Source organism: Notothenia rossii (assembly GCF_949606895.1).
Source record: "Notothenia rossii genome assembly, chromosome: 6".
NCBI classification, from domain to species: Eukaryota; Metazoa; Chordata; class Actinopteri; order Perciformes; family Nototheniidae; genus Notothenia; species Notothenia rossii.
This window is the reverse complement of record NC_136909.1, coordinates 42,465,637-42,492,069: the sequence shown is the minus strand read 5'-3', so window position 1 is coordinate 42,492,069 and position 26,433 is coordinate 42,465,637. Positions and strand designations below refer to the sequence as shown.

At 41.4% G+C, this 26,433-nt stretch overlaps 1 protein-coding gene across 1 annotated transcript; it reads left to right on the top strand.

Annotated features, from left to right (window-relative positions):
- Positions 1-742: 742 nt before the first annotated feature.
- LOC307042555 (uncharacterized protein) lies at positions 743-5,172 on the top strand. The gene is made up of 2 exons (XM_079686512.1): positions 743-4,804; positions 5,025-5,172. The coding sequence occupies exon 1, from the start codon at positions 1,526-1,528 to the stop codon at positions 4,451-4,453; it is 2,928 nt and encodes a 975-aa protein (XP_079542638.1). The 5' UTR covers positions 743-1,525; the 3' UTR covers positions 4,454-4,804; positions 5,025-5,172.
- The last annotated feature ends 21,261 nt before the right edge of the window (positions 5,173-26,433 follow it).

Sequence of the window (26,433 nt, the reverse complement as noted above, 5' to 3'; positions counted from 1 at the left end):
GGCGCAGATTTTTAAAAGGCCGCATATTTATACACAAAGTTGAGAAAAAAAAAAGTTGACTCGTCTTGACGTGACGTCATCAGCTCGCGCATCACAGAATGTAAACAACACTGTATAGAGAGGCGAAGTCACGCCCATCTACTTCCGGTCCATGGGACCCCGGAAGCGAAAAATTATACATTGAATTCAATGGAGAGAGAAAACGTATCTTTTGATCCCGTTTGAATTGTGCCACGAACTACACATATGATGTTTGTCAATCTTAAACAATCATTTCCATGTCAAAAAAGTCACATTTTGTCGTAAAACTGTTGAAATATAAGACTATGAAAAATACGCGACTACAAAGACTACAAATCCCAAATCCCATTCTGGGTCGCGCATGTGATGTCACAGGCGATAATGCTCCAAGTGGTTGCGACTCGTAATTAAAGCGAAGAAGAAGATTTCATAACTGATTTATTCCCTCCAATAAATATAAGAGATTGCTCCAATAAATTCACTTTAACAAGATGCCTGTGTGCTTTGTACCATGTTGTAATCACAAAAGTGATCATACCACTTGCTCGTTCTATCGCTTCCCCTCTTATGAAAGGACCAGGAGTCGCTGGATCAGACATATCAGGTAATATCATAGGTAATATACATGTTGTGCATGGAACATAGTCAAGTTAGCTACCTAGCTAGTAGCGATACTGACTCAGCAATCACTGTAAGTTATATTCTTGTTTAAATAGACTTCTCTGTTTCATTTATTCTACTCTGTATAATTGTTCTGTAGTTATTGTAGCTAAAACGGCGATTTCTGAGAGATTTTAAAATCTCAGATCTGCTCAACTCCAGGCGTAACTCAGGTCTCAGTGAGTCACGCCCCTCAAGTGTGCATTTCAATAGGCAGGAAGACTCTGCTGATTGCGGGAAGTGCAAAAACATTTTAAATAGCGCATTTCAAATCAGAATAACTCAGTGTGCTTCCAGAATCGGCGAGGACACTATCGATACTGACTCAGCAATCACTGTAAGTTATATTCTTGTTTAAATAGACTTCTCTGTTTCATTTATTCTACTCTGTATAATTGTTCTGTAGTTATTGTAGCTAAAACGGCGATTTCTGAGAGATTTTAAAATCTCAGATCTGCTCAACTCCAGGCGTAACTCAGGTCTCAGTGAGTCACGCCCCTCAAGTGTGCATTTCAATAGGCAGGAAGACTCTGCTGTCGCCCATCAGCAGAAAATAGTTAACTAATTACAGGGGCGTGCCCCCAAAGCTGTGAGAACTGAGCAATCAGGTATCCATCTTAAGTTGCATTTTCCTGCAGCGTCAGCTTCAGCGTCAGCCAGACGAAGACTGACAAAGACATTAAGAGTCCTGTGGGAGTAAGACTGACAAAGACATTAAGAGTCCTGTGTGAGTCACGTGGGAGGCAAAGAGGAGGCAAATCCTACTCTGATTGCGCCAAGTATCGCTGGTGTTATTTAGTTTTATTCAATTCTCTTGGGTTCTCTAGCCCCTCATGCTTTAATCATGTGTATTTTCTGCATTCCTGTTCATGTGTCTTCTCGCAATTATCACTGGCCCCGTGTTTCTCCTAGATCTCACCGGCCTGCTCTCGTCTATCCCACATGCTCCACTGAGATCCAACATCTCGTTTCAGGGGGCCTGTGGAACTGCCAGTCAGCTGTTCCTAAGGCTGACTTCATCTCTGGCTACGCTTCCCTGCAGTCTCTGGATTTCCTTGCTCTCACGGAGACCTGGATCACTCCATCCAACACATCCACCCCAGCAGCTCTCTCCACAGCATATTCCTTCTCCCATACACCCAGACCCTCTGGCAGAGGAGGTGGCACTGGTCTCCTGCTCTCTCCCAAATGGAGCTTTTCCCTCTTCAAGCTACCTAATTTCACTCCTTCCACCTTTGAATTCCATGCCGTCACAGTAACCCATCCTATACAATTAACCATTGTTGTTCTCTACCGTCCACCAGGCGCCTTGGGGGACTTCTTGGAGGAGTTAGATAATCTCCTCTCACACATCCCTGAAACTGGCCCTCCCGCTGTACTTCTCGGCGATTTCAACCTCCAGACAGGGAAGATATCTGAACTAACATCTCTGTTAACCACCTTTGCTTTCTCACTGTCTCCATCCCCACCAACTCATAAAGCTGGCAATGTCCTTGATCTCATATTCTCAAGGAACTGCTCTACTTCTAACCTCTCTGTAAACCCGCTCCACACCTCCGATCACTTCTTCATTTCATTCTCTCTACCCCTTTCCAAACATAACAACCTCATCTCTTCTAACTCTGCTCCTGTCCGCCGTAACCTCCGTTCCCTCTCCCCCTCTACCTTTACCTCATCGGTGCTCTCAGCCCTCCCTTCCTCTGACTCGTTCCAACTCCTGCCTCCAAACGCTGCTGCAAAAACTCTCCTCTCGACTCTCTCATCCTCTCTGGACTTTCTCTGTCCTCTCACATCGCGGCCGGCTCGTCAGTCCCCTCCTGCTCCCTGGCTAAATGATGCACTGCGTGCTAATAGAACCATCCTTCGGGCAGCAGAGCGGAAATGGTGGAAATCCAAACACCATGACGACCTCCTAACCTATCAGGCTCTCCTCTCCTCTTTCTCTGCTTCCATCTCTCAGGCAAAAAGCACTTTCTTTCAAGATAAGATCCAATCTTCCTATTCCAATCCCAAAAAACTATTTTCTATCTTCTCCACCCTCTTGGACCCCCCCAAAGCACCTCCCCCCTCCTCCCTTCTGTCAAGCGACTTTGTTAACCATTTTGAAAAAAAGGTTGATGATATTCGCTCTTCTTTTTCTGACTCACCTTTACTCACCGCTGGGTCACCAGACCCTCCCTTCACCCACACACTGACCTCCTTCTCCCCTCTCTCTCCAAGTGAGGTTCTTACCCTCGTTACCTCTGCCCGTCCTACCACCTGTTCTCTGGACCCTATCCCCTCAAACCTCCTTCAGACTATCGCTCCTGATATTCTACCATTTCTCACCCATTTCATCAACACTTCTCTAACTTCTGGTCACTTTCCAAACAGTCTCAAGGAGGCAAGAGTAAACCCTCTCCTAAAGAAACCCACTCTCAACCCGTCTGATGTTATTAACTACAGACCCGTCTCTCTCCTCCCGTTCCTGTCTAAAACACTTGAACGCGCTGTCTTTAAACAACTCTCCTCTTATCTCCATCAGAACAACCTTCTGGATCCGCACCAGTCTGGTTTCAAGGCAGGTCACTCAACAGAAACTGCTCTCCTTGCTGTCTCTGACAAACTGCACACTGCTAAAGCAGCCTCCCTCTCCTCTGTCATCATCCTTCTGGACCTGTCTGCTGCATTCGACACGGTGAACCATCGGATCCTCCTTCGCACTGTCCAAGAACTTGGAGTTTCAGGCACTGCACTTTCCCTCCTCACCTCATACCTCAACGACCGCACCTACAGGGTTACTTGGAGAGGGTCCGAGTCCGACCCTTGTCAATTAACTACAGGGGTCCCTCAGGGCTCGGTTCTTGGTCCCCTCCTCTTCTCCCTGTACACAAACTCGCTCGGGTCTGTCATTAGCCCGCATGGTTTTTCATACCACTGCTACGCTGACGACACCCAACTAATTCTGTCCTTTCCCCGCTCAGAGACCCAGGTCGTCGCACGCATCTCTGCTTGCCTAGCAGACATCTCTCGGTGGATGTCTGCTCATCACCTCAAGCTCAACCTTGACAAGACTGAACTGCTCTTCCTTCCGGGAAAAGATTGTCCCACTCTTGACCTAACAATCAACATCGGCACCTCTGTTGTTTCCCCGACTCAGACTGCAAGGAATCTGGGTGTGGTCCTAGATAACAAACTGTCCTTCACTGCAAACATCGCTGCTACAACCCGCTGCTGCAGATACACGCTTTACAACATCAGGAGGATACGTCCCCAGCTGACCCAGACATCAGCGCAGATTCTGGTCCAGGCTCTCGTCATCTCACGCCTAGACTACTGCAACTCCCTCCTGGCTGGTCTACCTGCATGTGCCATCCGACCTCTGCAGCTCATCCAGAATGCAGCGGCTCGTCTGGTCTTCAACCTTCCCAAATTCTCCCACACCACACCGCTCCTCCGCTCCCTTCACTGGCTTCCAGTAACTGCTAGAATCCACTTCAAGACACTGGTACTTGCGTACCATGCTGCGAATGGATCTGGCCCTTCCTACATCCAGGACATGGTTAAACCGTACACCCCAGCACGTGCACTCCGCTCTGCATCAGCCAAACAGCTCGCTGCACCCGCACTGCGAGGGGGACCCAAGTTCCCGTCAGCAAAAACACGTGGGTTTGCTATCCTGGCTCCAAAATGGTGGAATGAGCTCCCCATTGAAATCAGGACAGCAGATAGCTTACACATCTTCCGACGCAAACTGAAAACTCATCTCTTTAGACTCCACTTCGAGCGATAAAATTACTAACAAAGCACTTATGAGTGGCCTACTGCGCCCTCCACCGGGTGCTAAGGAAGCAGTTCAGGGAGAGTCGAAGGAAGGCAGGCAGGCAGGGAGCTTTGCATGACATTCTTCTGGACGTGTTTCATTGTGATGACAGTGAGGGTGAGTCAATCTGTTGGTTGGAAAGACAGTAGTTGAGTGATTACTGAGAGAAAATTATTAAAATAGATAATTATTCAGTGTTGTTACTTTAAAGTGTTGTTACTGACCTTTTTCTCTTTTATTTTCTTTACTTCACCTGTAACTGCTGAGACCCTGAGGAACATGCACACTGGACTGACCTGCTCTGGCAACCTGATTTCCACTGTACGTAATAGTATTTGGTTATGGTATATTATTTATATACATCAAAGGCACAATGCACCCCCCAGAGAGACACATGTATTGATTGTGATATTTTGCATAGGTCATGTGAAATCATCTTTACATACTAGAAAACTGTAGGAGCGGCAACTTGTTTTGAAATTGAATTTTTAATATCCGATAATAAAGTTGATCTGTTTTCTTTATTCTTCTCTCTTCCCAGCTCCATCCATCACCGTTCTCTGTTCCTGCAGGTCCTGCTTGCTAATAAATGCTTTATTTTTTTACACAGTTACAAATAAAGTCAATGTATTGTATGACATGAAGTTGTGCTTCATTCTGAGTCAATAATAAATTCATTCTGCCTTCAACTGCAAAATGATTGTGGACTGCACCGACATCCATGTAGCTGCCCCCCAGTAAGATGAACCAAGCAAAGCTGACACTCAACATACAGCTGTGCTCTTAAGTTGACATGAAGAATTTGTGAAATATTGGTAATTATTTGGAAAAAATGACTGACGATGCAGAAAACTTTTTTTATTTAGGAACAGTGGTCAGGTGAAGAATTTATCACTACATATGTGTCACACTTAAAAGGCCAAACACACTGGCCAAACACACCTCGTTTACAACTCCCCAGTTGACAGCCATGACTCCGTCTAAATTGTACCCCCCAAGCACCCTCTTCATGAGGAACGCGCATGGAGTGGATGAAAGTCCCGACCTCAGCACAGCACCAAAATTGCTGGCTGTCAACCTGCCCTGCCTGTGTAACTGCCACTGAGGATTTGTCCGCTGTCCTACGGTGGCTGTCTGGATGGCAGCTTGCTGGTCTCTGCTCAGTCGCATTGAGGCAAGAATTGCCTCAAGCCCCCGACCCCCACGCTCCTTCCCCAGCTCCGGCACGTTGAAAATGGCCTGATGTTGAGGCTGCAGCTCTGGCTCAGGTGACAAAAGCCATGCCATGCCATGCCATGCTGCGCCCCTCAGTGCAGACCTGAACAAGTCTACTTCCTCAGTGGCGATGTCTCTGGCCAGTGGGTTGTATGTCTCCTCTTGCTGTTGGTAGAGTTGAGACACCGGCTGGACTACTTTTGAAGTGCCAGGCTTCCTCCACTGGCACTCAACTTCTGTGGAGCTGATCTGCCACATGGCAAATATTGCCAATGCTGCAGCGTGGCTGCATTTGTACATCCCCCGTGCACAACCACAGACGGCGCTCTGCATCACGCCATCCTCTCCCATGTAGATCTGTACAAATAAAGTAAGTACCATGTTTGTTAACATGCTATAATAGATTGAATGAGCAATACAAGGATGGTCCAGATCTGGGGGTGGGAGGGTTTATTTTTCCATAGTTTTGTCCTCTTGTCTGATTGTTGTTTGTTTTTTCTGAATTTTTTGTAATTTGTGTTGTATTGGTTGTGATTGTACATTTTATTTTTTTAAATGTGTATTACATTTTTGAAAAACATTTGATCAACAAAAAAGGATTTGGTCAGGATCTAGACTCAGTGTGTAGTTTATGAATTAATCAATGCTCTCTACATTAGGAAAACATACCAGTGTACCAGAGGGAGTCACACACAGCTGTGCCTAGATAACCAAACAAATTGACAAGATAACCAAAATCCTTGAATCTACACACAGCAAATAAACTCAAATTACACAACGAGATGTAAAAAGGAGATCACACATATAGTCGATATAAAACTGGCCGCTTCAATCTGAAGAGCAAATAAAACAAAACACGGGAATGTACCTTGTTCTTGTGAACACTAATGTTATCCACAGCATACACACCCGTATACAGTACACCCGTTCTAGGTTCTGATTGGCTCTCTAGGTTGGCATTCTAGCTTCTGACTGGCTGTCCAGGTTGTCAATCACAGCCGTGGTTCATATTATGCTAGTCGACTCGTAACATCGCTAAACTTTTTTTCTTGACGGTTTTCTCAGTCAACTAATGCTATTGATAACAGTAACATAAATTAAAACAGCCCTGCACACTGCAGTCATTATATGCCGGGTCTATGGTTCATCATCTTCTTTTTCATTCTCCTCCTTATTGACTGACATTAACCTTAAACATTGCACTCATATTACTCACCGAAACCTTGTAAAGCCGGTCCCGCATGCTGGCTCTTACAGAACCGACTAACTCCCCTTTCGTGTATGTACAGCTCTCAACGTGCCCAGACTTGTAGTGATTTTCACCTCGTTTTATACTTTTATTCTCATTCTGAAAGAATGAGGTGAAATGTGCCAATGTGACGGTCATCTTTGTGTTGGTGACGCGTATTGTGCGGGACCAGAGACATGTAGTTCACTGAGCGGCTTAACACAAAAAAATGTGTTACTTCACAGTTTTACGACACATTTTAATTTTTTTGACTTGCAAAATGTTCTTTTAAATTGACAAACATCATATGTGTCATTCGTGGCACAATTCAAACGGGATCAAAAGATACGTTTTCTCTCTCCATTGAATTCAATGTATAATTTTCCGCTTCCGGGGTCCCATGGAGGCTCCCGGAAGGGGAGGGACTTCGCCTCTCTATAGAGTGAACGTGTGGAGCTCACACGAAAGAGAAAACACCAAGATGAAAAAATCTAATCCATCTCATTTACCGACGAACATTTCTACTAAAGACCGGGCAAAAAGTGGGGGGAAACTATTCTGCACCCCGTGCAACTGTGTGTTGGAGCATAAGAGAAAATCGACGGGGACGACCCACTTTGATTCATTCAAACATTCGAAAATGCTTTCTGCTGCTGCGGACAAGAAAGCCAAACAACTCACGTTCAGCGAGGCATCAACCTCCAAAACCCTTTCGAGGGCTACAAGAAACGAAGTGAGTAACCTACAAGATTGAAGCTGGTCAGATAATGAACGAGTAAATGAAAACGGAATGAGGCGGAGAAGTGCGTGTGTGTGTGTGTGGGGGGGGGGGGGTGTGTGTGTGAGATTCAAAAAGTCAAAAAGCCCAATTGCTTTTACAATAAATAAACATTGAATGTGTTTAATTGAATAGTAAAGGGGTTTAACGTTAGTGGCAGGTTGTGTGTGAGAGAGAATAAATAAGACAGCCCAATATTTAAAAAAATTGTTATTCTTTTTCCCCGCATATTTAGCATATTTCGCAACTTTCCGCCTATTTCGCAACTTCCCGTAATTTCACCGCATAAAATCACATAAAAACCCCGCATGTTTAATCGCATAATCAAGGATTTGAGCCCGCATAATCAAGGAATTTAGCCCGCATAATAAAGGATTTTTGCCCGCGTTTTTCTGGAGGGTCTAGCAAGTGAATGCTGCACAAGCCTTGTAACCCCTCCCCCGGCCGTGGCGCCAGCCTGGAAATATGATTGGCGGCGATTTCATTTGAACGGGGGGAAAGCGCGAAATGAGAAGCATTTTGGATCCGAGTAGACAGAAGGAATGAGGTATTTGCGGTCCGGTCTACAATGACAGAGAAGAGCCTGTCAAGTTTGGCTGTAAGGCAAGGCAAGTTTATTTATATAACACTTTTCTGTACGCGACAATTCAAAGTGCTTTACAAAACAAATTAAAATACTTTATGGGAATACATACAGTAAAAACACATATATAATGGCATTTTACAACAGGCATTACAAAGCAAAGATGATAAAATAATACAAATAAACACCACAGGTATACGATACATGTTTAAAAGGCATACTGTAGTGTGAATATGAGCAGCTCAATTAAAAGCAGCCAAAGAGATATGTTTTTAGTCTTGATTTAAAAATAGTAAGCGTTTCTGCGGACGTGCATGATTTGGGTAGTTTGTTCCAGAGTGTCGGGGCATAATAGCTAAATGCTGCCTCTCCATATTTTGTTTTTACTCTCGGAACCGATAGCAGACCCGTCCCAAAAGACCTGAGGCCCCTTGATGGCTCGTAATTATGTAGGAGTTCAACAATATACTTTGGTCCTAAACCATCGAATGATTTAAAAACTAGCAATAGTAGCTACTTTAAAATCAATTCTTTGGCCGACTGGAAGCCAATTTAAAGATTTCAGAACCGAACTGATGTGATCCACTCTTTTAGTGTTAGTGAGGACACGTGCAGCAGCGTTCTGAATCAGCTGCAGTTTTCTGATGGATTTCTTTGTCAGTCCTGTGAATACACTATTGCAGTAGTCGAGTCTACTGAAAATAAAAGCATGGACAAGCTTTTCTAAGTCCTGTTGTGACATTAGTTTTTTAATCCTCGATATGTTCTTCAGGCTGTACTCAGCATTGAATCAAAATGCACCATAGCTTTAAATCTTAATAAGTTTGTGGCGTTTTGCTGAACAAGATGGTAATCGCCACATTCAGCTGTTATAGGCATGCCAACTTGATGCTCTGCTCACGGATGACTCGATGAGCATTAAAAACGGTTAAGATGATGACCTCATGTGTGTAAATATATCTTCTTCTTTGAGGGGGTTTTCCTCCAAAAAACAGTTTTAAGTCCTGAGAAAGTCAAATAAGACGTAAAACTTCACTGCCCAGCCAAAAAAAAGTAACCACTTTGATTTAACTAGGCCAGTAGGCAAGGACTTTCCACTGGATAATAACTACAGCGATGTATATTTTAGCTGAATACATGTTTTTTAACCCTAATTGATGCAGTTAGTCACTTCTTTAAAGTGGACCTATCATGCTATATTTGAATAATATAGTGTAGGACCATACCTATATAAGGCATATTTATACTTTTTTTTTTTCAAAATACCAAACAGATCATGCATTTTAGCCATTCCTCATTTCGCTCAATTCAACACTGTCTTTGCATGGGCTGATTCTGTGAGAACAGCACCATCTACAGGCCTGGCATATGTACTACAGCGTCTCCAGCGCTTTCGAACGGCAATGTCGGTGGCTGTCTCCTCCTGATTGGTGGAGTTGGCCCACTAGCCGTAGCGCCACTTCTGTGACATCATAGAAGTGTTCAAATCTGGATCAGTCTGTATCAGATCCGTTGCAGCCCCTTTTTAAGAGATTTGGGTATGGAGCAAAATAGAGAGGGTTGTGTTTTCTGACACTTAGTGAGTTCCCTGGAACACCGGGGACACATATTCATGTATAAAAGACGTACAAAAGTGCATTTTGCATGATAGGTCACCTTTAATGTTTGTTCTTTCTGATGTAAAGTCAAGGTTGTAACTGTTTGCAATGAAGTTGTGGGGCGCTGAACTGTTCCTTTGATTCTTTTGATATGATAGTAATTACTTGTCTTTCAAATTTGAAGGAGGGTGAGCAAGCATCTTGAGGAACATTCATCATTAACTCCTCCAAAAAATATAGTTTATTTAATAATAACACTGAATATGTGAATCATAACAGTGATTGACAGCTGATAGGAATAATATGATTGTTAATAGTATCATATTCATTCAGAGAAACATCGACGAGACAGTTAATTAATGTACTTATGCAGCAGTCTGCATAGATTTGGTACCCCTGCTGGTCTAAGAGTGAGACAAACTCATTCAGTTATTGTTCAGTTAAAATTCATTAAATTAATTCTGCCACCTTATATAGTATTTATATTTAAGGCTTTACTGATGTGCCACAATAATGTCACCAAATATTATTGGGTTAAAATAAATATTGTGGCTTTCCAAGTTAACATTAATTGATATGACTGTGATTAAATCAGCATATACTTCTGCCAGGGGATGCCACCTCTGAAATTCTCCTGCCACCCTCTTGCCACCCCATGAATATTTTTCTAGATCCGCCCCTGCTTTCAACTAACCTAATACAGTTATGGGAAATCTGATGGCATACATTTAATTAAAGTCAACGCTTCATTTTTCTTCAGTGCAAGTATTGTCAATTTCTCCCACTTGAAAATAAAGACCTACCACCTTAACAATATGACACTTGTTGTAAACCAATGTACAACGTGTTGACTGAATATGAGGAATATCTATTCCCCTTTAATATGAGAACAGAACAGAAGAAAATATAGCTTTCACTGTGACAGAACAAATGCTGAGAAATTATCTAACAATAATGGATATAAATATTATATGAATTAGCTTTATGTACAAACAATTTAAGGAATGCTGACATTGTCATAAGCTATATTGTTTTAAATTGTTTTGGTCTATTTAGAGTTTCCTAATGATTTCTTCAAACATGATTGGACCATATGTTCATACACATTTGAAGGCAGGTCGTGTTGTCCTATAGGAGAATTAATCAATTGTGATGTCATGGATTTTTTTAATTAACCAAGAAAAAATCCATGGCTGCATCATTGGAAGGATTTACTTCCCCTGTGACCCATCATCTGACCCTTGACATGGAAGTCAAATATTTTCTGGGTCTTTAAGTCTGTTCTTACATGAAGCCTGTCCCACCTGCTATTGACAGTTCATTGATCTGTTTGTGTCAAATAACTACCGAGCTGAAAAGGCTAATCTAACATCAAGAACTCATACACTGCAGTGGTCAGTCAGGCATATGCGTTGAGCCTGAGCTATTAGTTTATTGTTAGCTCTTATGTTGATTAACAGTGATAGTGTTCAATATGTACAATCTATACACACATATACCTTAAACATCTTAAGATAGTCGATTCATAATTTGTAAAAAAATACTTTTTTGACACATCATCCGTTAGAGTTAGGGAACTTGTGTGTGTATAGACCCTCAACAGCACAGCACTAAAACCTTACTGTGTGCACTCACAAAAAAATATACCATACAATGACCTGTAACCCTAACCTAACCATAAGGTCCTAAAAAGGGTACAAAATAACAATAATACCACAATGACATGATGCAGCACTTTAGAGAAGAATCATAATTGTTCATTTAACACTACACTTAGACAGGATCAGAAATCAATGATTATATTCCAAACTGTCTCAATGCATTTAGAAGAACAACTGTTGTTACTCCTAGACTACAATAATGGAATGTATAGTCTATGTGATGGAAGGACTAATGGTTCATGTACATTGGAAGTGTTGCAGTCATCCCTCTTTTCCATAGTGCCCTTATTTATGTGACTACACTGAAAATGATGGGACAATATCTATGGCCTTTATTAATAATGCAAAAATCTTCAGTTCATCTGAAGCTAACATCGACTTGAAACTAGGCAAATCAAACAGATACATTTCTCCTGGTAGTGATGTTATGGTTTACTGTCATTGTCTCACTACAGGACATGCAAATATCAGTATACCCAACCACAAATAAGCAAGGAATGCTCAATTAACATTTCTAACCAAACCAAATTTAAGACACCCTCTAGATGTATTCAACTCGAACTGTTGAAGCCTTAGAAGGCACTTTTACTTTTACAACAGAAGTGCAACATAACTCTTGGAACAGTGGGTAGGCCTGGACCAATATGAACACAATGCAGGGCACAGCAGAGAGAAGCCCCACATTACTTTTGTGTTCCCATTCTTCCTGGCCAGAGGTACTCGGTTGCCTATTTGTACTTTATTTATTTGTTGCCAGCTGTATAGTTTCTGGAGTTACAATTGTTTATATCCAAGGATTTTGCTGAGCTTGTGATCCGGGGATTGGGGGAGAAACCCCCTCTGAAGGGAACTTTGGGATTTTAGCCTTTGCAGACCATTTACATACAGAACAACCTAACACACTAGAGGAGAGGGAAAACCTAAAAGCAGAATAGGGCCCCTTTACTGTAAGTGCAAAATAATCAAGATGATCACATACTTGTGACGAGCTTGACAAGAACATATCTTTGAGAATAAAAAATAAATGATATTGTATTTTCAATACAATTCAACGATCTTCCATTACAAATCTATGTTGGTTTAACCCTGTTCACAGACGCATAAAAATCCTTGTGAATTAATTAGATATACAAACTTCCCAGAGACATACCCCTGATAACAAACAAAAAAGTAAATGATGTATTTTGTTTCCCTCCAGCACCCACAGGAGATTAGGCCATTTTCCTCTTGTAGTTTATGCATCTGTCCTAGCAGACACCAGCTTATTACAACTGATTTATTTGATTTTGTGAAGGCCATTATGAAATGCCGCTCTATAAATAACAAAGCAGCGATCCATAGGCAGCTTTCACGTGGCCTCAGAGTGTATGTAGTCCATACAAAAGAGCGGCCGGTTGCTAGGAGCACAAAAGCACCAAAGCCATTAGGGAACTGATAGAGTTTTTCCTCCTGCCATCAGGACAAAACTATAATTAGACATTAATTAGGGACTCTATGAAGGCCCTAAAGTGTGTGTGTGTGTGTGTGTGTGTGTGTGTGTGTGTGTGTGTGTGTGTGTGTGTGTGTGTGTGTGTGTGTGTGTGTGTGTGTGTGTGTGTGTGTGTGTGTGTGTGTGTGTGTGTGTGTGTGTGTGTGTGTGTGTGTGTGTGTGTGTGTGTGTGTGTGTGTGGTGTGTGTGTGTGGGTGGGTGGGTGGGTGGGTGTGCATGCAGGTGCGTGTGTGGATATTCAAGCACACATACATTTATGTGTGATGTGCCTCCTGTTTTTAAGAGGCTATATGTACCTTTTTCATTGAGAATATCTCAATTTTAGAGTGTTTTTTGTGTGAGCATGAAATGAAGGGTATCTTTGAATTTCAGGGGAGATAAATCATTGTCCGATCGAAGCTAGAAATGCTGCTTGTTCTTCTCATTCCACCCATAATTTATAATCTTTACTACACAATAGTCCGACCTAGACTTAAACATATACACCACAACATGCTAGAGTCTACTTTAGAGATAGAATTGTCTCGAAATAAAAATGTTGGGGGCTGTCAGAAAAATGCCTATTTATAAGGGAAATAGCATTATTATTGAGTCAGTGAACCTCGTCCAATGGCATCTTTTTATCCCTTTGAAGGAACAGGAACCTTAGATGCAGGAAAATGAAGAAATTGCAATACTTTTCTGTTATTTTGTCGGGCTATTTTGAGTCAAATTAGATCAAGGGGTGTTCCATCTGCCTTGTGTAACAATGAGACGCATTGGTTTGTTAGGAATAGCAAATGCACCTCTCCAGAAGATCAAAAAGGATTGCAGTAAAACTGTGCTCCTCTGTGTCATTTATCAAGACATATCAATCATTCTGATCAAATTACTCCAACAACTTGAATAATAAAGGCATTTAGTATGCTACTAGTTAATCATTATTTTCTTTCAGTAATGTTGCTATCTACATAAACGTACACAGTGGCTATTGCTAAAGAACAACGGTATCAAAACATGGTAATGACATTTCATGAAACTAAAATGCAAATGAACTCTTTTGGGAATTTAATACAAATGATTTCTGCCCTGTCCAGGGTTGTCAGAAGCCACACATGGTCTGTGACAACAAGCAGAAATATAGGGATAATTATCTCATTGCCACTCACAGGAGAAACATGTTGGCTGTTAGATTGCTGGACAATCAAATCTCCATGCCAACTAATTGATGTATTTCCAAAGGGATTTAACCATGTAGGACTGATTTGCATGTGTGACAAGCTGCTACAGCTTTGACGTCGCTGGATGTGACCCACAGTGCTGATGGGATCACTTATCAGCAGAGACGTTTGTATTTATGATTCAAATGAACATCTAGACTTTGTTACTCTTTGCATTCTGATGGTCTCGAAAAAGCAGAAACTGGGGAAATGTTGTTGACTTGCCAGTATATTACGTGGATAGACAAAGTTTACATAACAATGTAACAAAGTATTTATAAAGAATGTAACTAAAGAATACATTCTGAAAACCACACAAAGGCCGATTAAAGAGTTCCCTTAACTGTCAGAAACAGACTGTACAAGTCATTACAATTTGTTTTCGTATACTGTAGCTCTATCCCTATATTTTAATCATAAAAATTAGTGAAAAGGAAAAGCAGAATAGAAAAGATTTTACTTCACAAGAATAGGCCCCATGGTAATAAAACATCCAGGTCAATCATGTATTTAGGGATATAGCAGCAGGTTGAGTTTGTTTTACAGCTAGTTTAGTTGGAATGCTGATACAGCATTGCAACAACGAAATTCTTTATTATTCCGCCGGGTTATTTTCATAGACTGTATATATAAATGGACGTAGGGTCCGTGACGTCACCCATAGGATTCTGCAGAGTTGCAGAGAAGCCCTTAGTAGGCGGGGTCGGCCACTAACTCCAGCCTGCTCCAAATAAGGGCAAGGAGCCGAGGCGGGACCTCCTGCCACCGAGCTGGAAGTTCCAGAGCTAGCTGAAGCTACCAAGCTAAGCTAACATGCTCCCCATCTGCATACTGCCATCACATTTTACGTTTCTAAGGCAAGCGGACATGAAACTATTCAGCAAAACTATAAATAATAATCTAAGTTATTGAGTTTTTAGCATAATACTTCAGAATCTTAAAATCCCTTAACGTTTGTATGCAATTGTGCTCAATTCAACACTGGAATCAAGCAAATACAGTATGTTTGCATGACATTAGTTATTTATATTTTGATATCACTTACGTTTACGTATACGTTTAATACATTTAAGTCAAGCTAAGGTACATGTGATAGTAGCTACACTGAACAAAAATATAAACGCAACACTTTTGTTTTTGCTCCCATTTTTCATGAGATGAACTCAAAGATCTAAAACCTTTTCTACATACACAAAATAACCATTTCCCTCAAATATTGTTCACAAATCTGAAAAAATCTGTGATAGTGAGCACTTCTCCTTTGCCGAGATAATCCATCCCACCTCACAGGTGTGGCATATCAAGATGCTGATTAGACAGCATGATTATTGCACAGGTGTGCCTTAGGCTGGCCACAATAAAAGGCCACTCTGAAACGTGCATTTTTGCTTTATTGGGGGGGTCTGGGGGGGTCCGAAAACCAGTCAGTATCTGGTGTGAGGGTTAGGATTAGGGTTAGGGTTAGGGTAATGTTGTGAATCGAGTGGCCCATGGTGGTGGTGGGGTTATGGTATGGGCAGGCGTATGTTATGGACGACGAACACAGGCCACTCGATTCACAACATTACCCTCCAAACAGCATAATAACCAGACCAGGCCCGGTTCCAGAACAAAATGACTCAGGGTGCATCTGAGATTAGAGAGGGTGCAGTGGTAAAGTGCTATTTTTATAAGTGGGGAGTGGACCTAACACCCTCTAGGGGGTCCTCACCACTCCCCCGGGAAGATTTTTTTTTAAATATTGAAGTTAAAAGCATCAATCTGGTGCACTTAGCAAAATTAAGAGATCTATGGGTCTATGTGCTCTTTGCTTGATTCATGCCTTCCCAGTCCCTTATCACGTACAAGAGCATGGCGACAGTTGTTGCAGCCAGTTGTGGTGAAGGCATCTGAATTTCTTGAACCGAAATGTCTACATGCATAGCAGAAGATGGCATCTTTTTCACATGAATATTCCAGCCAATCTCTGTTTTGAAACCATGAGTTGCAAAATGAGCGCCTTACCCCATGTACAGGCGAGTTGGGTACTTTTTTAAATATACCTGGGCAGGCTCTGTTTTGTGTTACTGCTGGCGCTAAGGGCTGGTTGTTTTAACCATTTTCTGATGTCCATCACTGAGTGCTGTGTAAGCACCTTGCAGATGATGAACGTGCGGCGGCACAGGTCCTGCGCACCTGACATAATAACGTTACCGTTTAAATTGACCAAATAAATGCAACAGCCAATGTTAATTAACCACAAATACAATTTATTTTATTTCAACTATATTCTTATTATTCTTCTTATTATTATTATTATTCTTATTATTATCACTACTATTATTATTATTATTATTATTGTTATTATATATGTAATTTTTTTCACTTTTCATTTTTCAAATGAGGGTGCATAATAACTCAACTGAGGGTGCAATGCACCCTTATGCAGCCCCGTAGAACCGGGCCTGAGCCAGACTGTATCATTAAAACTAAGTACCAACATGTATTTAAAGACCAATCTTTATTTGAATGTGCCTCTTAACCTGAGATATTAGTTATACAGTAATAGTATTGACAATCTAAAAAAACTGAGCAACTCAACAGTCAACTTTATGTTTCTTATTGTCTAAAGCATTTATTATTTTCATTTTCCCCCTCTCATATTCAGTGTGGACGGTTTGAGACAGCGTGGTGTCCAGAAAGCTGCAGAGACTTCAGGGAGAAACCTCCGCGTGATGAACGGATTGAGAAAGTGTGGTGTCCAGAGAGTTGCTGAGACTTCAGGGAGAAACCTCCGTGTGATGGACGTCCTGTCTGCTGGTTTGGCCGGAGAGGACTGAGGGTCTTTCATCAGCGAGGAGGACCAGGCCTGAAGGAGGAGCCCATGCTGGTCAAAGCTGATACCAACTGCACAGGCCTAGTCTGTCACTTTATTTGACTAAATGTGTTCACTTATACATTTAATAGGTTTACACCTTCTGTCCATATGTGCTTTTTATTTAAAACATGTTTGATTAACTTTTGGTTCACATTTCAATAAATTGTATTTGTATTTAGACTCCTTTCGTCCATTATTCTTACTGAAAATTTTAGATTACACATTCACATCTGACTGAAGATTGTCCCCATTTATTTGTGACGTTGCAAACTCTGCGGTACAAGGCACAATTAATGTGAAGCTCATAAAGCGAGGCAAATAGAAATAATCAGCTGATGGAGTGTAGATGTGGAAATAGCTGCATTCGATCAGCTGACTGTGTTTTCACAATAAAAGTAGTTTCTTAGTGAATGTCCTGTACTGGTCTTAACATCTCATAATTCCTCTTGGATGTTCTTCTTGACCCTCAGAGAAGGAGAACATGTTGAGTCGTGTCTTTCAGGCATGTCCTTTCCGAACAAAAATGAAAGGAAACATAAAATATATTATTATTATTGTTATTTATGAAAGCGGTGTGTTTGTGTGTTTAGGGGTTGTAGATATAATTATTTTGTAATTGTAATGTTTTTATTTCAACAGTGAGCTACTGTACAAAGACAATCAGATTATGAATGAACAGTATAAAGTTCATCAACATTGAAATATATTTTATTGTCAAAATGATATTTAACTGTTATCAAAACGTAGTGCAACTGTAGAAGCTTGCTCTGTTGTCTCACTGAAAGAATCACTTTTACCACCTAGCCTGTCTGCATCACCTGGACACCTTAAACAAACAGATATGTAAAGTACCATGTGTACAAACAATATAACTGATTCTATTCTGTTGAACATGTTGGATTGTGTATTGTCCGAGTCAGGGTCCTTTTTATTTTACTGTATCTTTGGAAGTTGTGTTACCAATGTTTACTGTTTATTTGATACCCATTTGGTAATGCAATTCATAAAAACAACAAGGTTTGGGTTCGTTCTTCAGATGACTGTGACGTTAACGTGTAAGCTCAATAATGACCTCCAGCTCAACCAACCATATTGTAATATCTAAGTAATCATCTTGAAATATGACCTTAATAATTGTAATATACACACATCTTATTGTGAGGTTGATTTCACATACACTACTTCGACATTAGCTTGCCTACATACTTGAGCATAGCCAATTTAAATTAACCTTAGCGATGCATACAGTTCCTACCTACATAATAAAATATCTCTAAATTACAAGGATTACCTTATTTTATCAACCTCAAACAGAAGCCGTTTGTTCTACAGTATTATCCCACTTAACGCTTAACACTTCTCTATTTCGTTTTAACCTTTATAAATACAGTCTATGGTTTTAACTTGGAGGCTACAATTGGCATCGTTAGCACCGATGTAGCTACCTCTCGCTTACACGCTAACCCAAGCCTTAACATTCATTACGTAGCTGATTAAAATCATTAACACATTTCACTTACTGCAAAACCGCATTCATGCGCCGTCTGTTTTAACCGCAGAGCGAGTCACAATAGTCCGATATATAAGCATGAAGAACAAACAAACACGGCCGGGTTCCAGTTGTGTTCCCTGGATGAACTGAGCAGGCAGAGTCCCTGTAGCTTCACGGAGCAGCTAGCAGAGAGACAAGAAGCTGGCAGCAGCATTCACTTGACAGAGCTGTCACTCAATGTGACCACACCCTAATTTATGCAAACACTTTAAGACCTAATATAAATAAAAGGGATGTGTTACAAAACAATTCACTCACAGATCCATAATCATGAAGGTGGAATCTAACTATATCAATAATAATATTTATTGCATCCATGGGTAGAAACATGTTTTTTTCTGCTGTAAAATTGGGCATTTTAACATGGGGGTCTATGGAAATTGCTCCTTTCTGCAGTCATCGCCTATCGGCCAATATATGAACTGCAGTTTGTGGCACTTCCGTATTGGCGTCCCGGCTCTTCCCCAGAGTTTGCTGCTTGGTTATTTTGCACCTCTTCTTCTCCCACATTCCACATCGCAGAAACTCCGTTCGAACATCAAAACATTCAGCTCGGTCGAGAATCGATGGCTATTACTTTTCTCATTCATGACTTTCATAATTCCAGAGATACATCCTATAATTCATCACATTTCTTTTTTCTTTTTTTTTTCTTTTTTTTTTTAAACAATATGTTTATTAATTTTCATTCTTACAAATACTTACGACAACAAAACATTAAAATAAAACAAATGATGTGAAAAACAGAGAAAAAGACAAGACAGGACATCATTACAAAAATTAAATGAAATATAAATATAAAATATATAATAAAAATAAGAGACATTAAATAAAATGACATTTTACAATAAAATAAAATTGGGCAGTAGCAACATTATCCTAAGAAGTGTACACAGTCACATCAGTTTAAAAAGTACTTTACTTTTCCATTCAACCAGATCGCTATCATGGATTTCCATTATTATTCCTTAGCATGTTTGACACATTAACATCGGCCAACAGTTGAGTAAACGGGCCCCAAACCCTATCGGAGGTTTCATTTTTCCTTTTCAGAATATAAGTTATCTTCTCCATAGAACAGCAATTACTCATTTCCCTCAGCCATTGGCCCACATGTGGCCTCTGAGTGTTCTTCCATGACAAGGCAATCGAGCGTTTTGCTTGGAGTAAACACATGTTTATGAGATTATTTTTATTCTTTGTAATGACTGGGGTGGAGGGGTAAAGTCCCAAAATAAACAATTTAGGATCAAGAGGTATCTTAACATCTAGCATTTTGTGAATTATTTGTGAGATCTCGCACCAGAAAGTTGCAATCTCTTTGCACTCCCACATGCAGTGAAAAAGTGTCCCTTTAGACCAGGGGTGGGGAACCTTTTTCCTCTCAAGGGCCATTTCAATTTTTTCAACATCCTCCGAGGGCCGTACAAATGATTGAACTCTGCTTAAAAATACTAAAATTACAGCCCATTCATTTCGCCTTTCTTTCATGCTGTGCAAAGAAAAAGCAACCTCTTAATCCAGATATTTTACCATGACTCGTGCATGCATTCAAGTGCAAGGTTGTGGCATGACCACCAAAACAGAAAGCATATTGTACACAAGATGTGTGCAAAAGTATTTAGTTTCCTATCCATGTGGACTGATTTAGGTGGGGGGGACCTAACCTCCTCTAGGGGGGTCCTCACCTCCTCCAGTGGGGTCCGGGGGGCATGCTCCCCCGAGATGTTTTTTTAAATGTTGAAGTTAAAAGCATCAATCTGGTGCACTTTGAGAGCAACATTAGGAGATCTATGGATAGATCTCTCAACATCAATATGAAACAGAACTGTAAGCAGATTTATTTTTCTTTATGGATATTTTACAAATCACTCCCCTTTCAAACTGTATTCTTGTTTATTAATAAAATATATATATTTACTGTCATATAGTATTTGACACCTGTTTACTTTATTATCTTGTTTTTTTATAACTATAATGATCATATAAAGATGTGCCTTTACCTCACTGGTTGTAGAAAAAGCTTCTTATATTCGTTAGCATAGCTAGCTAACCAGATGCTAATAACAACAAAGTTATTGACTGTATGATCAGTATGACAGATGAACAGATCGCCACTGGGCTTTCAACTAAAGACATAGCCACGAACATACTGCGGCATGTGTCCGGCTCCTTATGGGTACGACGCTCTGGTGGTCTCCGTCAGAAAAACTGCACCCATGTCAGACGAGACATATACCACGTGATGACACGTTAGGCTCGTGTTGTGTTCAAGGACCCTGACCTTGGCCAGGAAAAACAGGCACTCGCTTGTTTAATTTTTTTGCGGTCTAGATTTCTTTAATTTTTTTCTTTTTTACGTGTGTTTATAAATTACCTCGAGGGCAGTAGCAAATGGTCTTGCGAGCCGTATACAGCCCGGGGGCCGGAGGTTCCCCACCCCTGCTTTAGACTGTTCACACTTATTACATATATCTGGAATATTATTATTAAATTGATGTTGTAGCGTGAGACATTTCTGCAGCACGTTATATCAGTCACCAATGTGGTTAGCTAGCTATATTCACGGAGAGAAATCACACACAACCATCATCTCTTTGGTCGGAGTTCACAAGACCGTTTATTGTGCGCATGCTCGCAACAGCATCCCAGTGTGCCCAGTGTGCACGCAGGCAACACATGTTCCAAATGTAACTAATGTGATTGGCTTAACATGGCTTTGTCATATAACTAAATATGCTCAACACTCCCACTCAAAGACATGTGTATAGCTCTCTATAATGGTAAATAAAACCAAAAATACAAAACTCCAAAAAAAAATAAAACATTTGGCATACTGGCAGTGTTCTTAAGACTTCAAAACATTTACATCTGCCAGTTCACATTACTCTCCAAACAAATATCCCTTGAAACTCTCAAACTTAGCCTTTGTCACTGGCTTGGTAAAGACATCCGCTACCATGTTTGCAGTAGGACAGTATTCTATACATATTTTCCCTTCTGTGTGTGCAGACCGTACAAAGTGATACTTTATGTCAATATGTTTGCTTCTCTGTCTGCATACTGGGTTCTTAGATAAAGCTATCGCCCCCTGGTTGTCCTCATATATCTTGACTGGTACATGCTGGTTACAACTATCTATTCCTCTTAGTAGTTGTACAAGGTACATACTCTCTTGAGTAGTGGCTGCTAGTGCCATATACTCAGCTTCGCAGGTGGATAATGCCACCGTTGGCTGTTTCCTGCTCTTCCACGATATAACTGGACCATTCTCAGTTAAGCTGAAACAGTATCCAGTTGTGCTCCTCCTATCATCCCTATCGGCTGCCCAATCAGCATCACTGTACCCCTCCAGCTTTAGAACGCTTTCCTCACATTTCTGGTAGTGTAGCTCTTGATCTATAGTACCCTTTAAGTACCTCAGTAGGTGTTTGGCTGTAGCCCAATGCTGCTGCTTTGGTTCTGCTAGGTATTGAGATAGTTTACTAACCACCCAGCTCAGGTCAGGTCTAGTACATGTCATAATGTATATCAAGCTACCTACTATCTCTCGGTATCCTGTTGAATCAATCACTTCACCCTCACTGTCAAAGTTTAACTTTTGCTCACATGGGGTGGATCTCGGTTTGCATTCAGACATTCCAAATTTTGCTAACATCTTCTCTATATGTCTCTTTTGAGTCATTTTGATCTCTCCATCACTCTGTCTGAAATCGATACCCAGGAAGTGTTTAAGTGGACCCATATCCTTCATCTTAAAACTTTTGTTCAACATTTCTTTGACATCAGTGAGTAAGGTGTTGTCACTCGCTGCTATGATTAAGTCATCCACCCATACTAACAGAATCACTTTCTCATTCTCAGTATTTCTGCTGTAGACACAATGATCAGCATCATTTTGCACAAAACCGTTCTCTGTAAGGTGATCATGCAGTAACATGTTCCAGTTACGTCCGGACTGTTTTAAACCATACAATGACTTGTTTAGTTTACACACTAACTGTTCCCCTGTTTTTGATTTGATTTCAAAACCTTCCGGCTGCTCCATATATACCTCACAGTCGATTGGAGCATGGAGGTAAGCAGTCTTCACATCCATTTGGTGTAAAGTAAGATCCTCCTGTACAGCCACCTGCATTAATGCTCGTACAGAGGTCATGTTGGCTGTTGGTGAAAAGGTCTCTTTATAATCAATCCCTTCAACTTGACTATACCCCTTTGCAACATATCTGGCTTTACAAATCTCAGATCCATCTGGGCTCTCTTTCACTGCATATACCCAGCGACCTCCCACTGCTTGTTTGCCTCTTGGCAGTGGAGTCAGAGTGAAAGTTTCATTCTCGGTCAAAGAATTAATCTCCTCTTTCATCGCATCAGCCCACATTTTTGACTTCTTAGAGTCCATTGCCTCTTTAAGTGTATTAGGTACACCATAAGCTACTCTGTAGAAATAATCTACATTCTCACTTTCGTCACCATCACACTCAGCTTTACACTGGTACTCCTTAAAGTATTCTGGAGCCTTTCTCTGTCTCGTAGGGTATCTCCTTTCTCCCTCTTCTCTCTCAGTACTATCTATCTGGGTAGGACCTGCCTCAGCAGTCTCTTCACCACTGGACTCTTTACGCTCCTTAGGCTGTCCCTGTACCTGGTTGACTCTCTTTGGTGGTGTATCTGCATAACTCTCAAAGTCTTCCCCCATGTCACAATCTGTCTGAGTCTGTCTATCTGCGCTACCTTTGGTGATGAATTTCACCAGCCTATGTTTTAGGACTTTTCCTGTCTCAGGATAATACACATTGTATGCTGGACTGTATTTGTCATAGCCTACAAGGATCCCCTTTTCACATCTAGAATCCAGCTTCTTTTTATCCTGCTTATATACATAGCATTCAGAGCCAAATATCCTCATGTTAGATAGGTTAGGTGTTTTTCCTGTGAAAACACAGTAAGGTGTCTGCTCTAGCCGCTTACTGTAGCACCTGTTGCGGATTTGAGCTGCTGTCTGTACAGCATATGTCCATAATTGCTTTGGGAGGTTACTCTCCAATAGCATGCATCGTGACATCTCAAATAAGGTTCTCCAACCTCTTTCGGCAGTTCCATTCTGATGAGGTGAGTAGGGTGCACTCTTCTCATGCCTTATCCCGTTACTCCTAAGTAGAGACTGGAACTCTTGTCCCGTAAACTCTGTGCCGTTATCAGACCTTATGCACTTTATCTTTCCATATGGCGCTACATCTGCTATGAATTTTTCAGTAGCTTTTGTCGCGTCACTCTTTGCTTTGATAAAGTATGGAAAAATCATCCCACTGTAATCATCAGTAAATGCTATTGCATATCTGTACCCATCTTTATCTGCTGGTTCTATACGACCGCATAGGTCTGTGTGAACTAGCTCTAACACAGTTGTAGCTTTAGCATCTGCATGCCTGTTTCTGCTTTGTGTAAATTTGCCCTGTGTGCATATTTCACAGTTTTGATTGGACATGTCATGTTTCCCTTTTATAGACATCCCTTCAACCACCTTCTCTAATTTTGCAACATCATCAAAATTGCAATGACCAAGTATCCTATGCCACGTTTGAATGTCATGACACCCATACATTTCATCAACATTTTCATCCTTTACTGTGCTAAGGTAATACAGCCTACCATACACGTCCATTTTGAACTTGGTACCATTCTTGTTGACCAGCCAGTCATTACCGTCCTTGAAGTGGACCTCAGCTCCGTTGGCTGTCGCTGCTTTGACTGAAAAGATGTTTTGTGGAAAAGATGGGATGTAGAGCGCTTGCTTGAGCCTCGTTTTCACCTGTCGTCCTTCGCTGTCCAGCAAACAGACTTCAGCGTCTCCCCTCATCTTCGCCATCCCGCTCACCTTGGATCCGTCGGCCAGCTCGATCATGTGGTCCTCGGGTCTGAAGCTCTTGTCAACTGTTTTGAACTTTGTGGCGTCGTTGATCATGTGTGCTGTGGCGCCGCAGTCGACCATTAGACCTTTCTTGTTCCCTCTCTGTGTAGGGCAGTCACTCATCCTGAAGAAACTGAAAGATGTTGGCTCTGCCTCCGTCTCTTCATCAGCTTTCTTCACATGGTCACGGCCTCGTCCTCGACTGCGCCCCATTCCTCGCTGTGGTGTGTCCCATTTTCGTTCCTCTCTTCTCACGTGGTACCCGTCAGGACATATTCTGGCCATGTGTCCCTTTTTACCGCACGTGTAACACTCAACATCAGCCAGGTCCATTTTCTTTCCTCTTCCTCGTCCTCGTGACCTCGTTGCCCCGCTAGATTTCATCACGTTGTCTTCTTCAACATTCACGTCACTCTTCCCATATTTTTCTGTACTCTCATAACTTCGCAGTTTCGTTTTAAACTCGCCAAACGTTACAATGTCATTCGTCTGGGTGATGTGCACGACGAATGGCTTGTATGAATCAGGTAGCCCCTTAACTACCATAGCTATCTGAAGCCCATCACTAATGTGCTCTTCTGCTCTTCTCAATGACGTGAATATAGTTTCTGCTCGAATAATATAGTCAGTGACCGTTTCATTGCTAGCCTTATGGAGCGAGGAAAGTTCACAGTACAAACTCACCACGCGGGGTTTGTCTTTTCCTGCATAGTGCTCGCGAAGAATATTCAGTGCTTTTCTTCCATCACGTTTCGCGTCCCTCATTACTAACGACAAGCTCTTGTTGTCCAGACATTGCACTAGCTCTGCATATGCCTCACCGTTCTTGGTTTCATCTTCCGCGAGAGTTTCTTCGTCATACCCATCTATCTCCGGGTCTTCCGAGATAACTTCTCTGAGACCACGTAACTCCATGTGCGCGAGGAACCTCGTCTCCCAGAGCTCGTAACTTTTCTCTTCACCGTCGAATAAAAGTCTGAACCACCTTTGGCCTGCATGACTGGGCCCATAACCTGTAGCGTGAGACATTTCTGCAGCACGTTATATCAGTCACCAATGTGGTTAGCTAGCTATATTCACGGAGAGAAATCACACACAACCATCATCTCTTTGGTCGGTGTTCACAAGACTGTTTATTGTGCGCATGCTCGCAACAGCATCCCAGTGTGCCCAGTGTGCACGCAGGCAACACATGTTCCAAATGTAACTAATGTGATTGGCTTAACATGGCTTTGTCATATAACTAAATATGCTCAACAGATGTAATCTCACAGGTGTTATGTACGTGCGCATCAGCCAGTTGTGTTGTAGTAATCTTAATCTGGTATTCGCAGTTTGTCTATGTGCCTCAGTAGCCTACATATCACACCCCAGTCATCCAAGGAAATATCCTCCTGTATATCTTCCTTCCAGGCGTTAAGCCGGTCGGTAGAGGATTCAGTGGAGTTAAAACCCAACAAGTTATAGCACTGAAATAAGCCTTTTCCCATGACAATTATCAGAGATCACTCGTTCCAGTTCAGAAAGTGGTGGGGGAGTTAATAACTGGTTGCGGGATGCAGTTATAAAGCTTCGTACCTGTAAGTATTTATAAAAATTGCTATTTGAAAGGCCAAATTTAGTATGCAACTGTTCAAATGACATCAACGTTTCATCTTGAAATATATCTCCTATTTTTGTTAGACCTTTCGTTGCCCAATGATGGAAACCTTGGTCCATTCTTCCTGGTTTGAACTGGTCATTTCCCCAGATTGGGCTAAAACGGGACATTGATGATTTTTCCCCTAGCGCATCTTGAATTTTATACCAAACATTGATCATATTCAATACAAATGGGTTAGATGTTTGTTCCCTGAGCTTTTTAACATTGGCAGAA

Excerpts from the sequence above, each read along its gene's own strand:
- LOC307042555 (XM_079686512.1), top strand. The coding sequence starts at position 1,526 with ATGTGTATTTTCTGCATTCCTGTTCATGTGTCTTCTCGCAATTATCAC.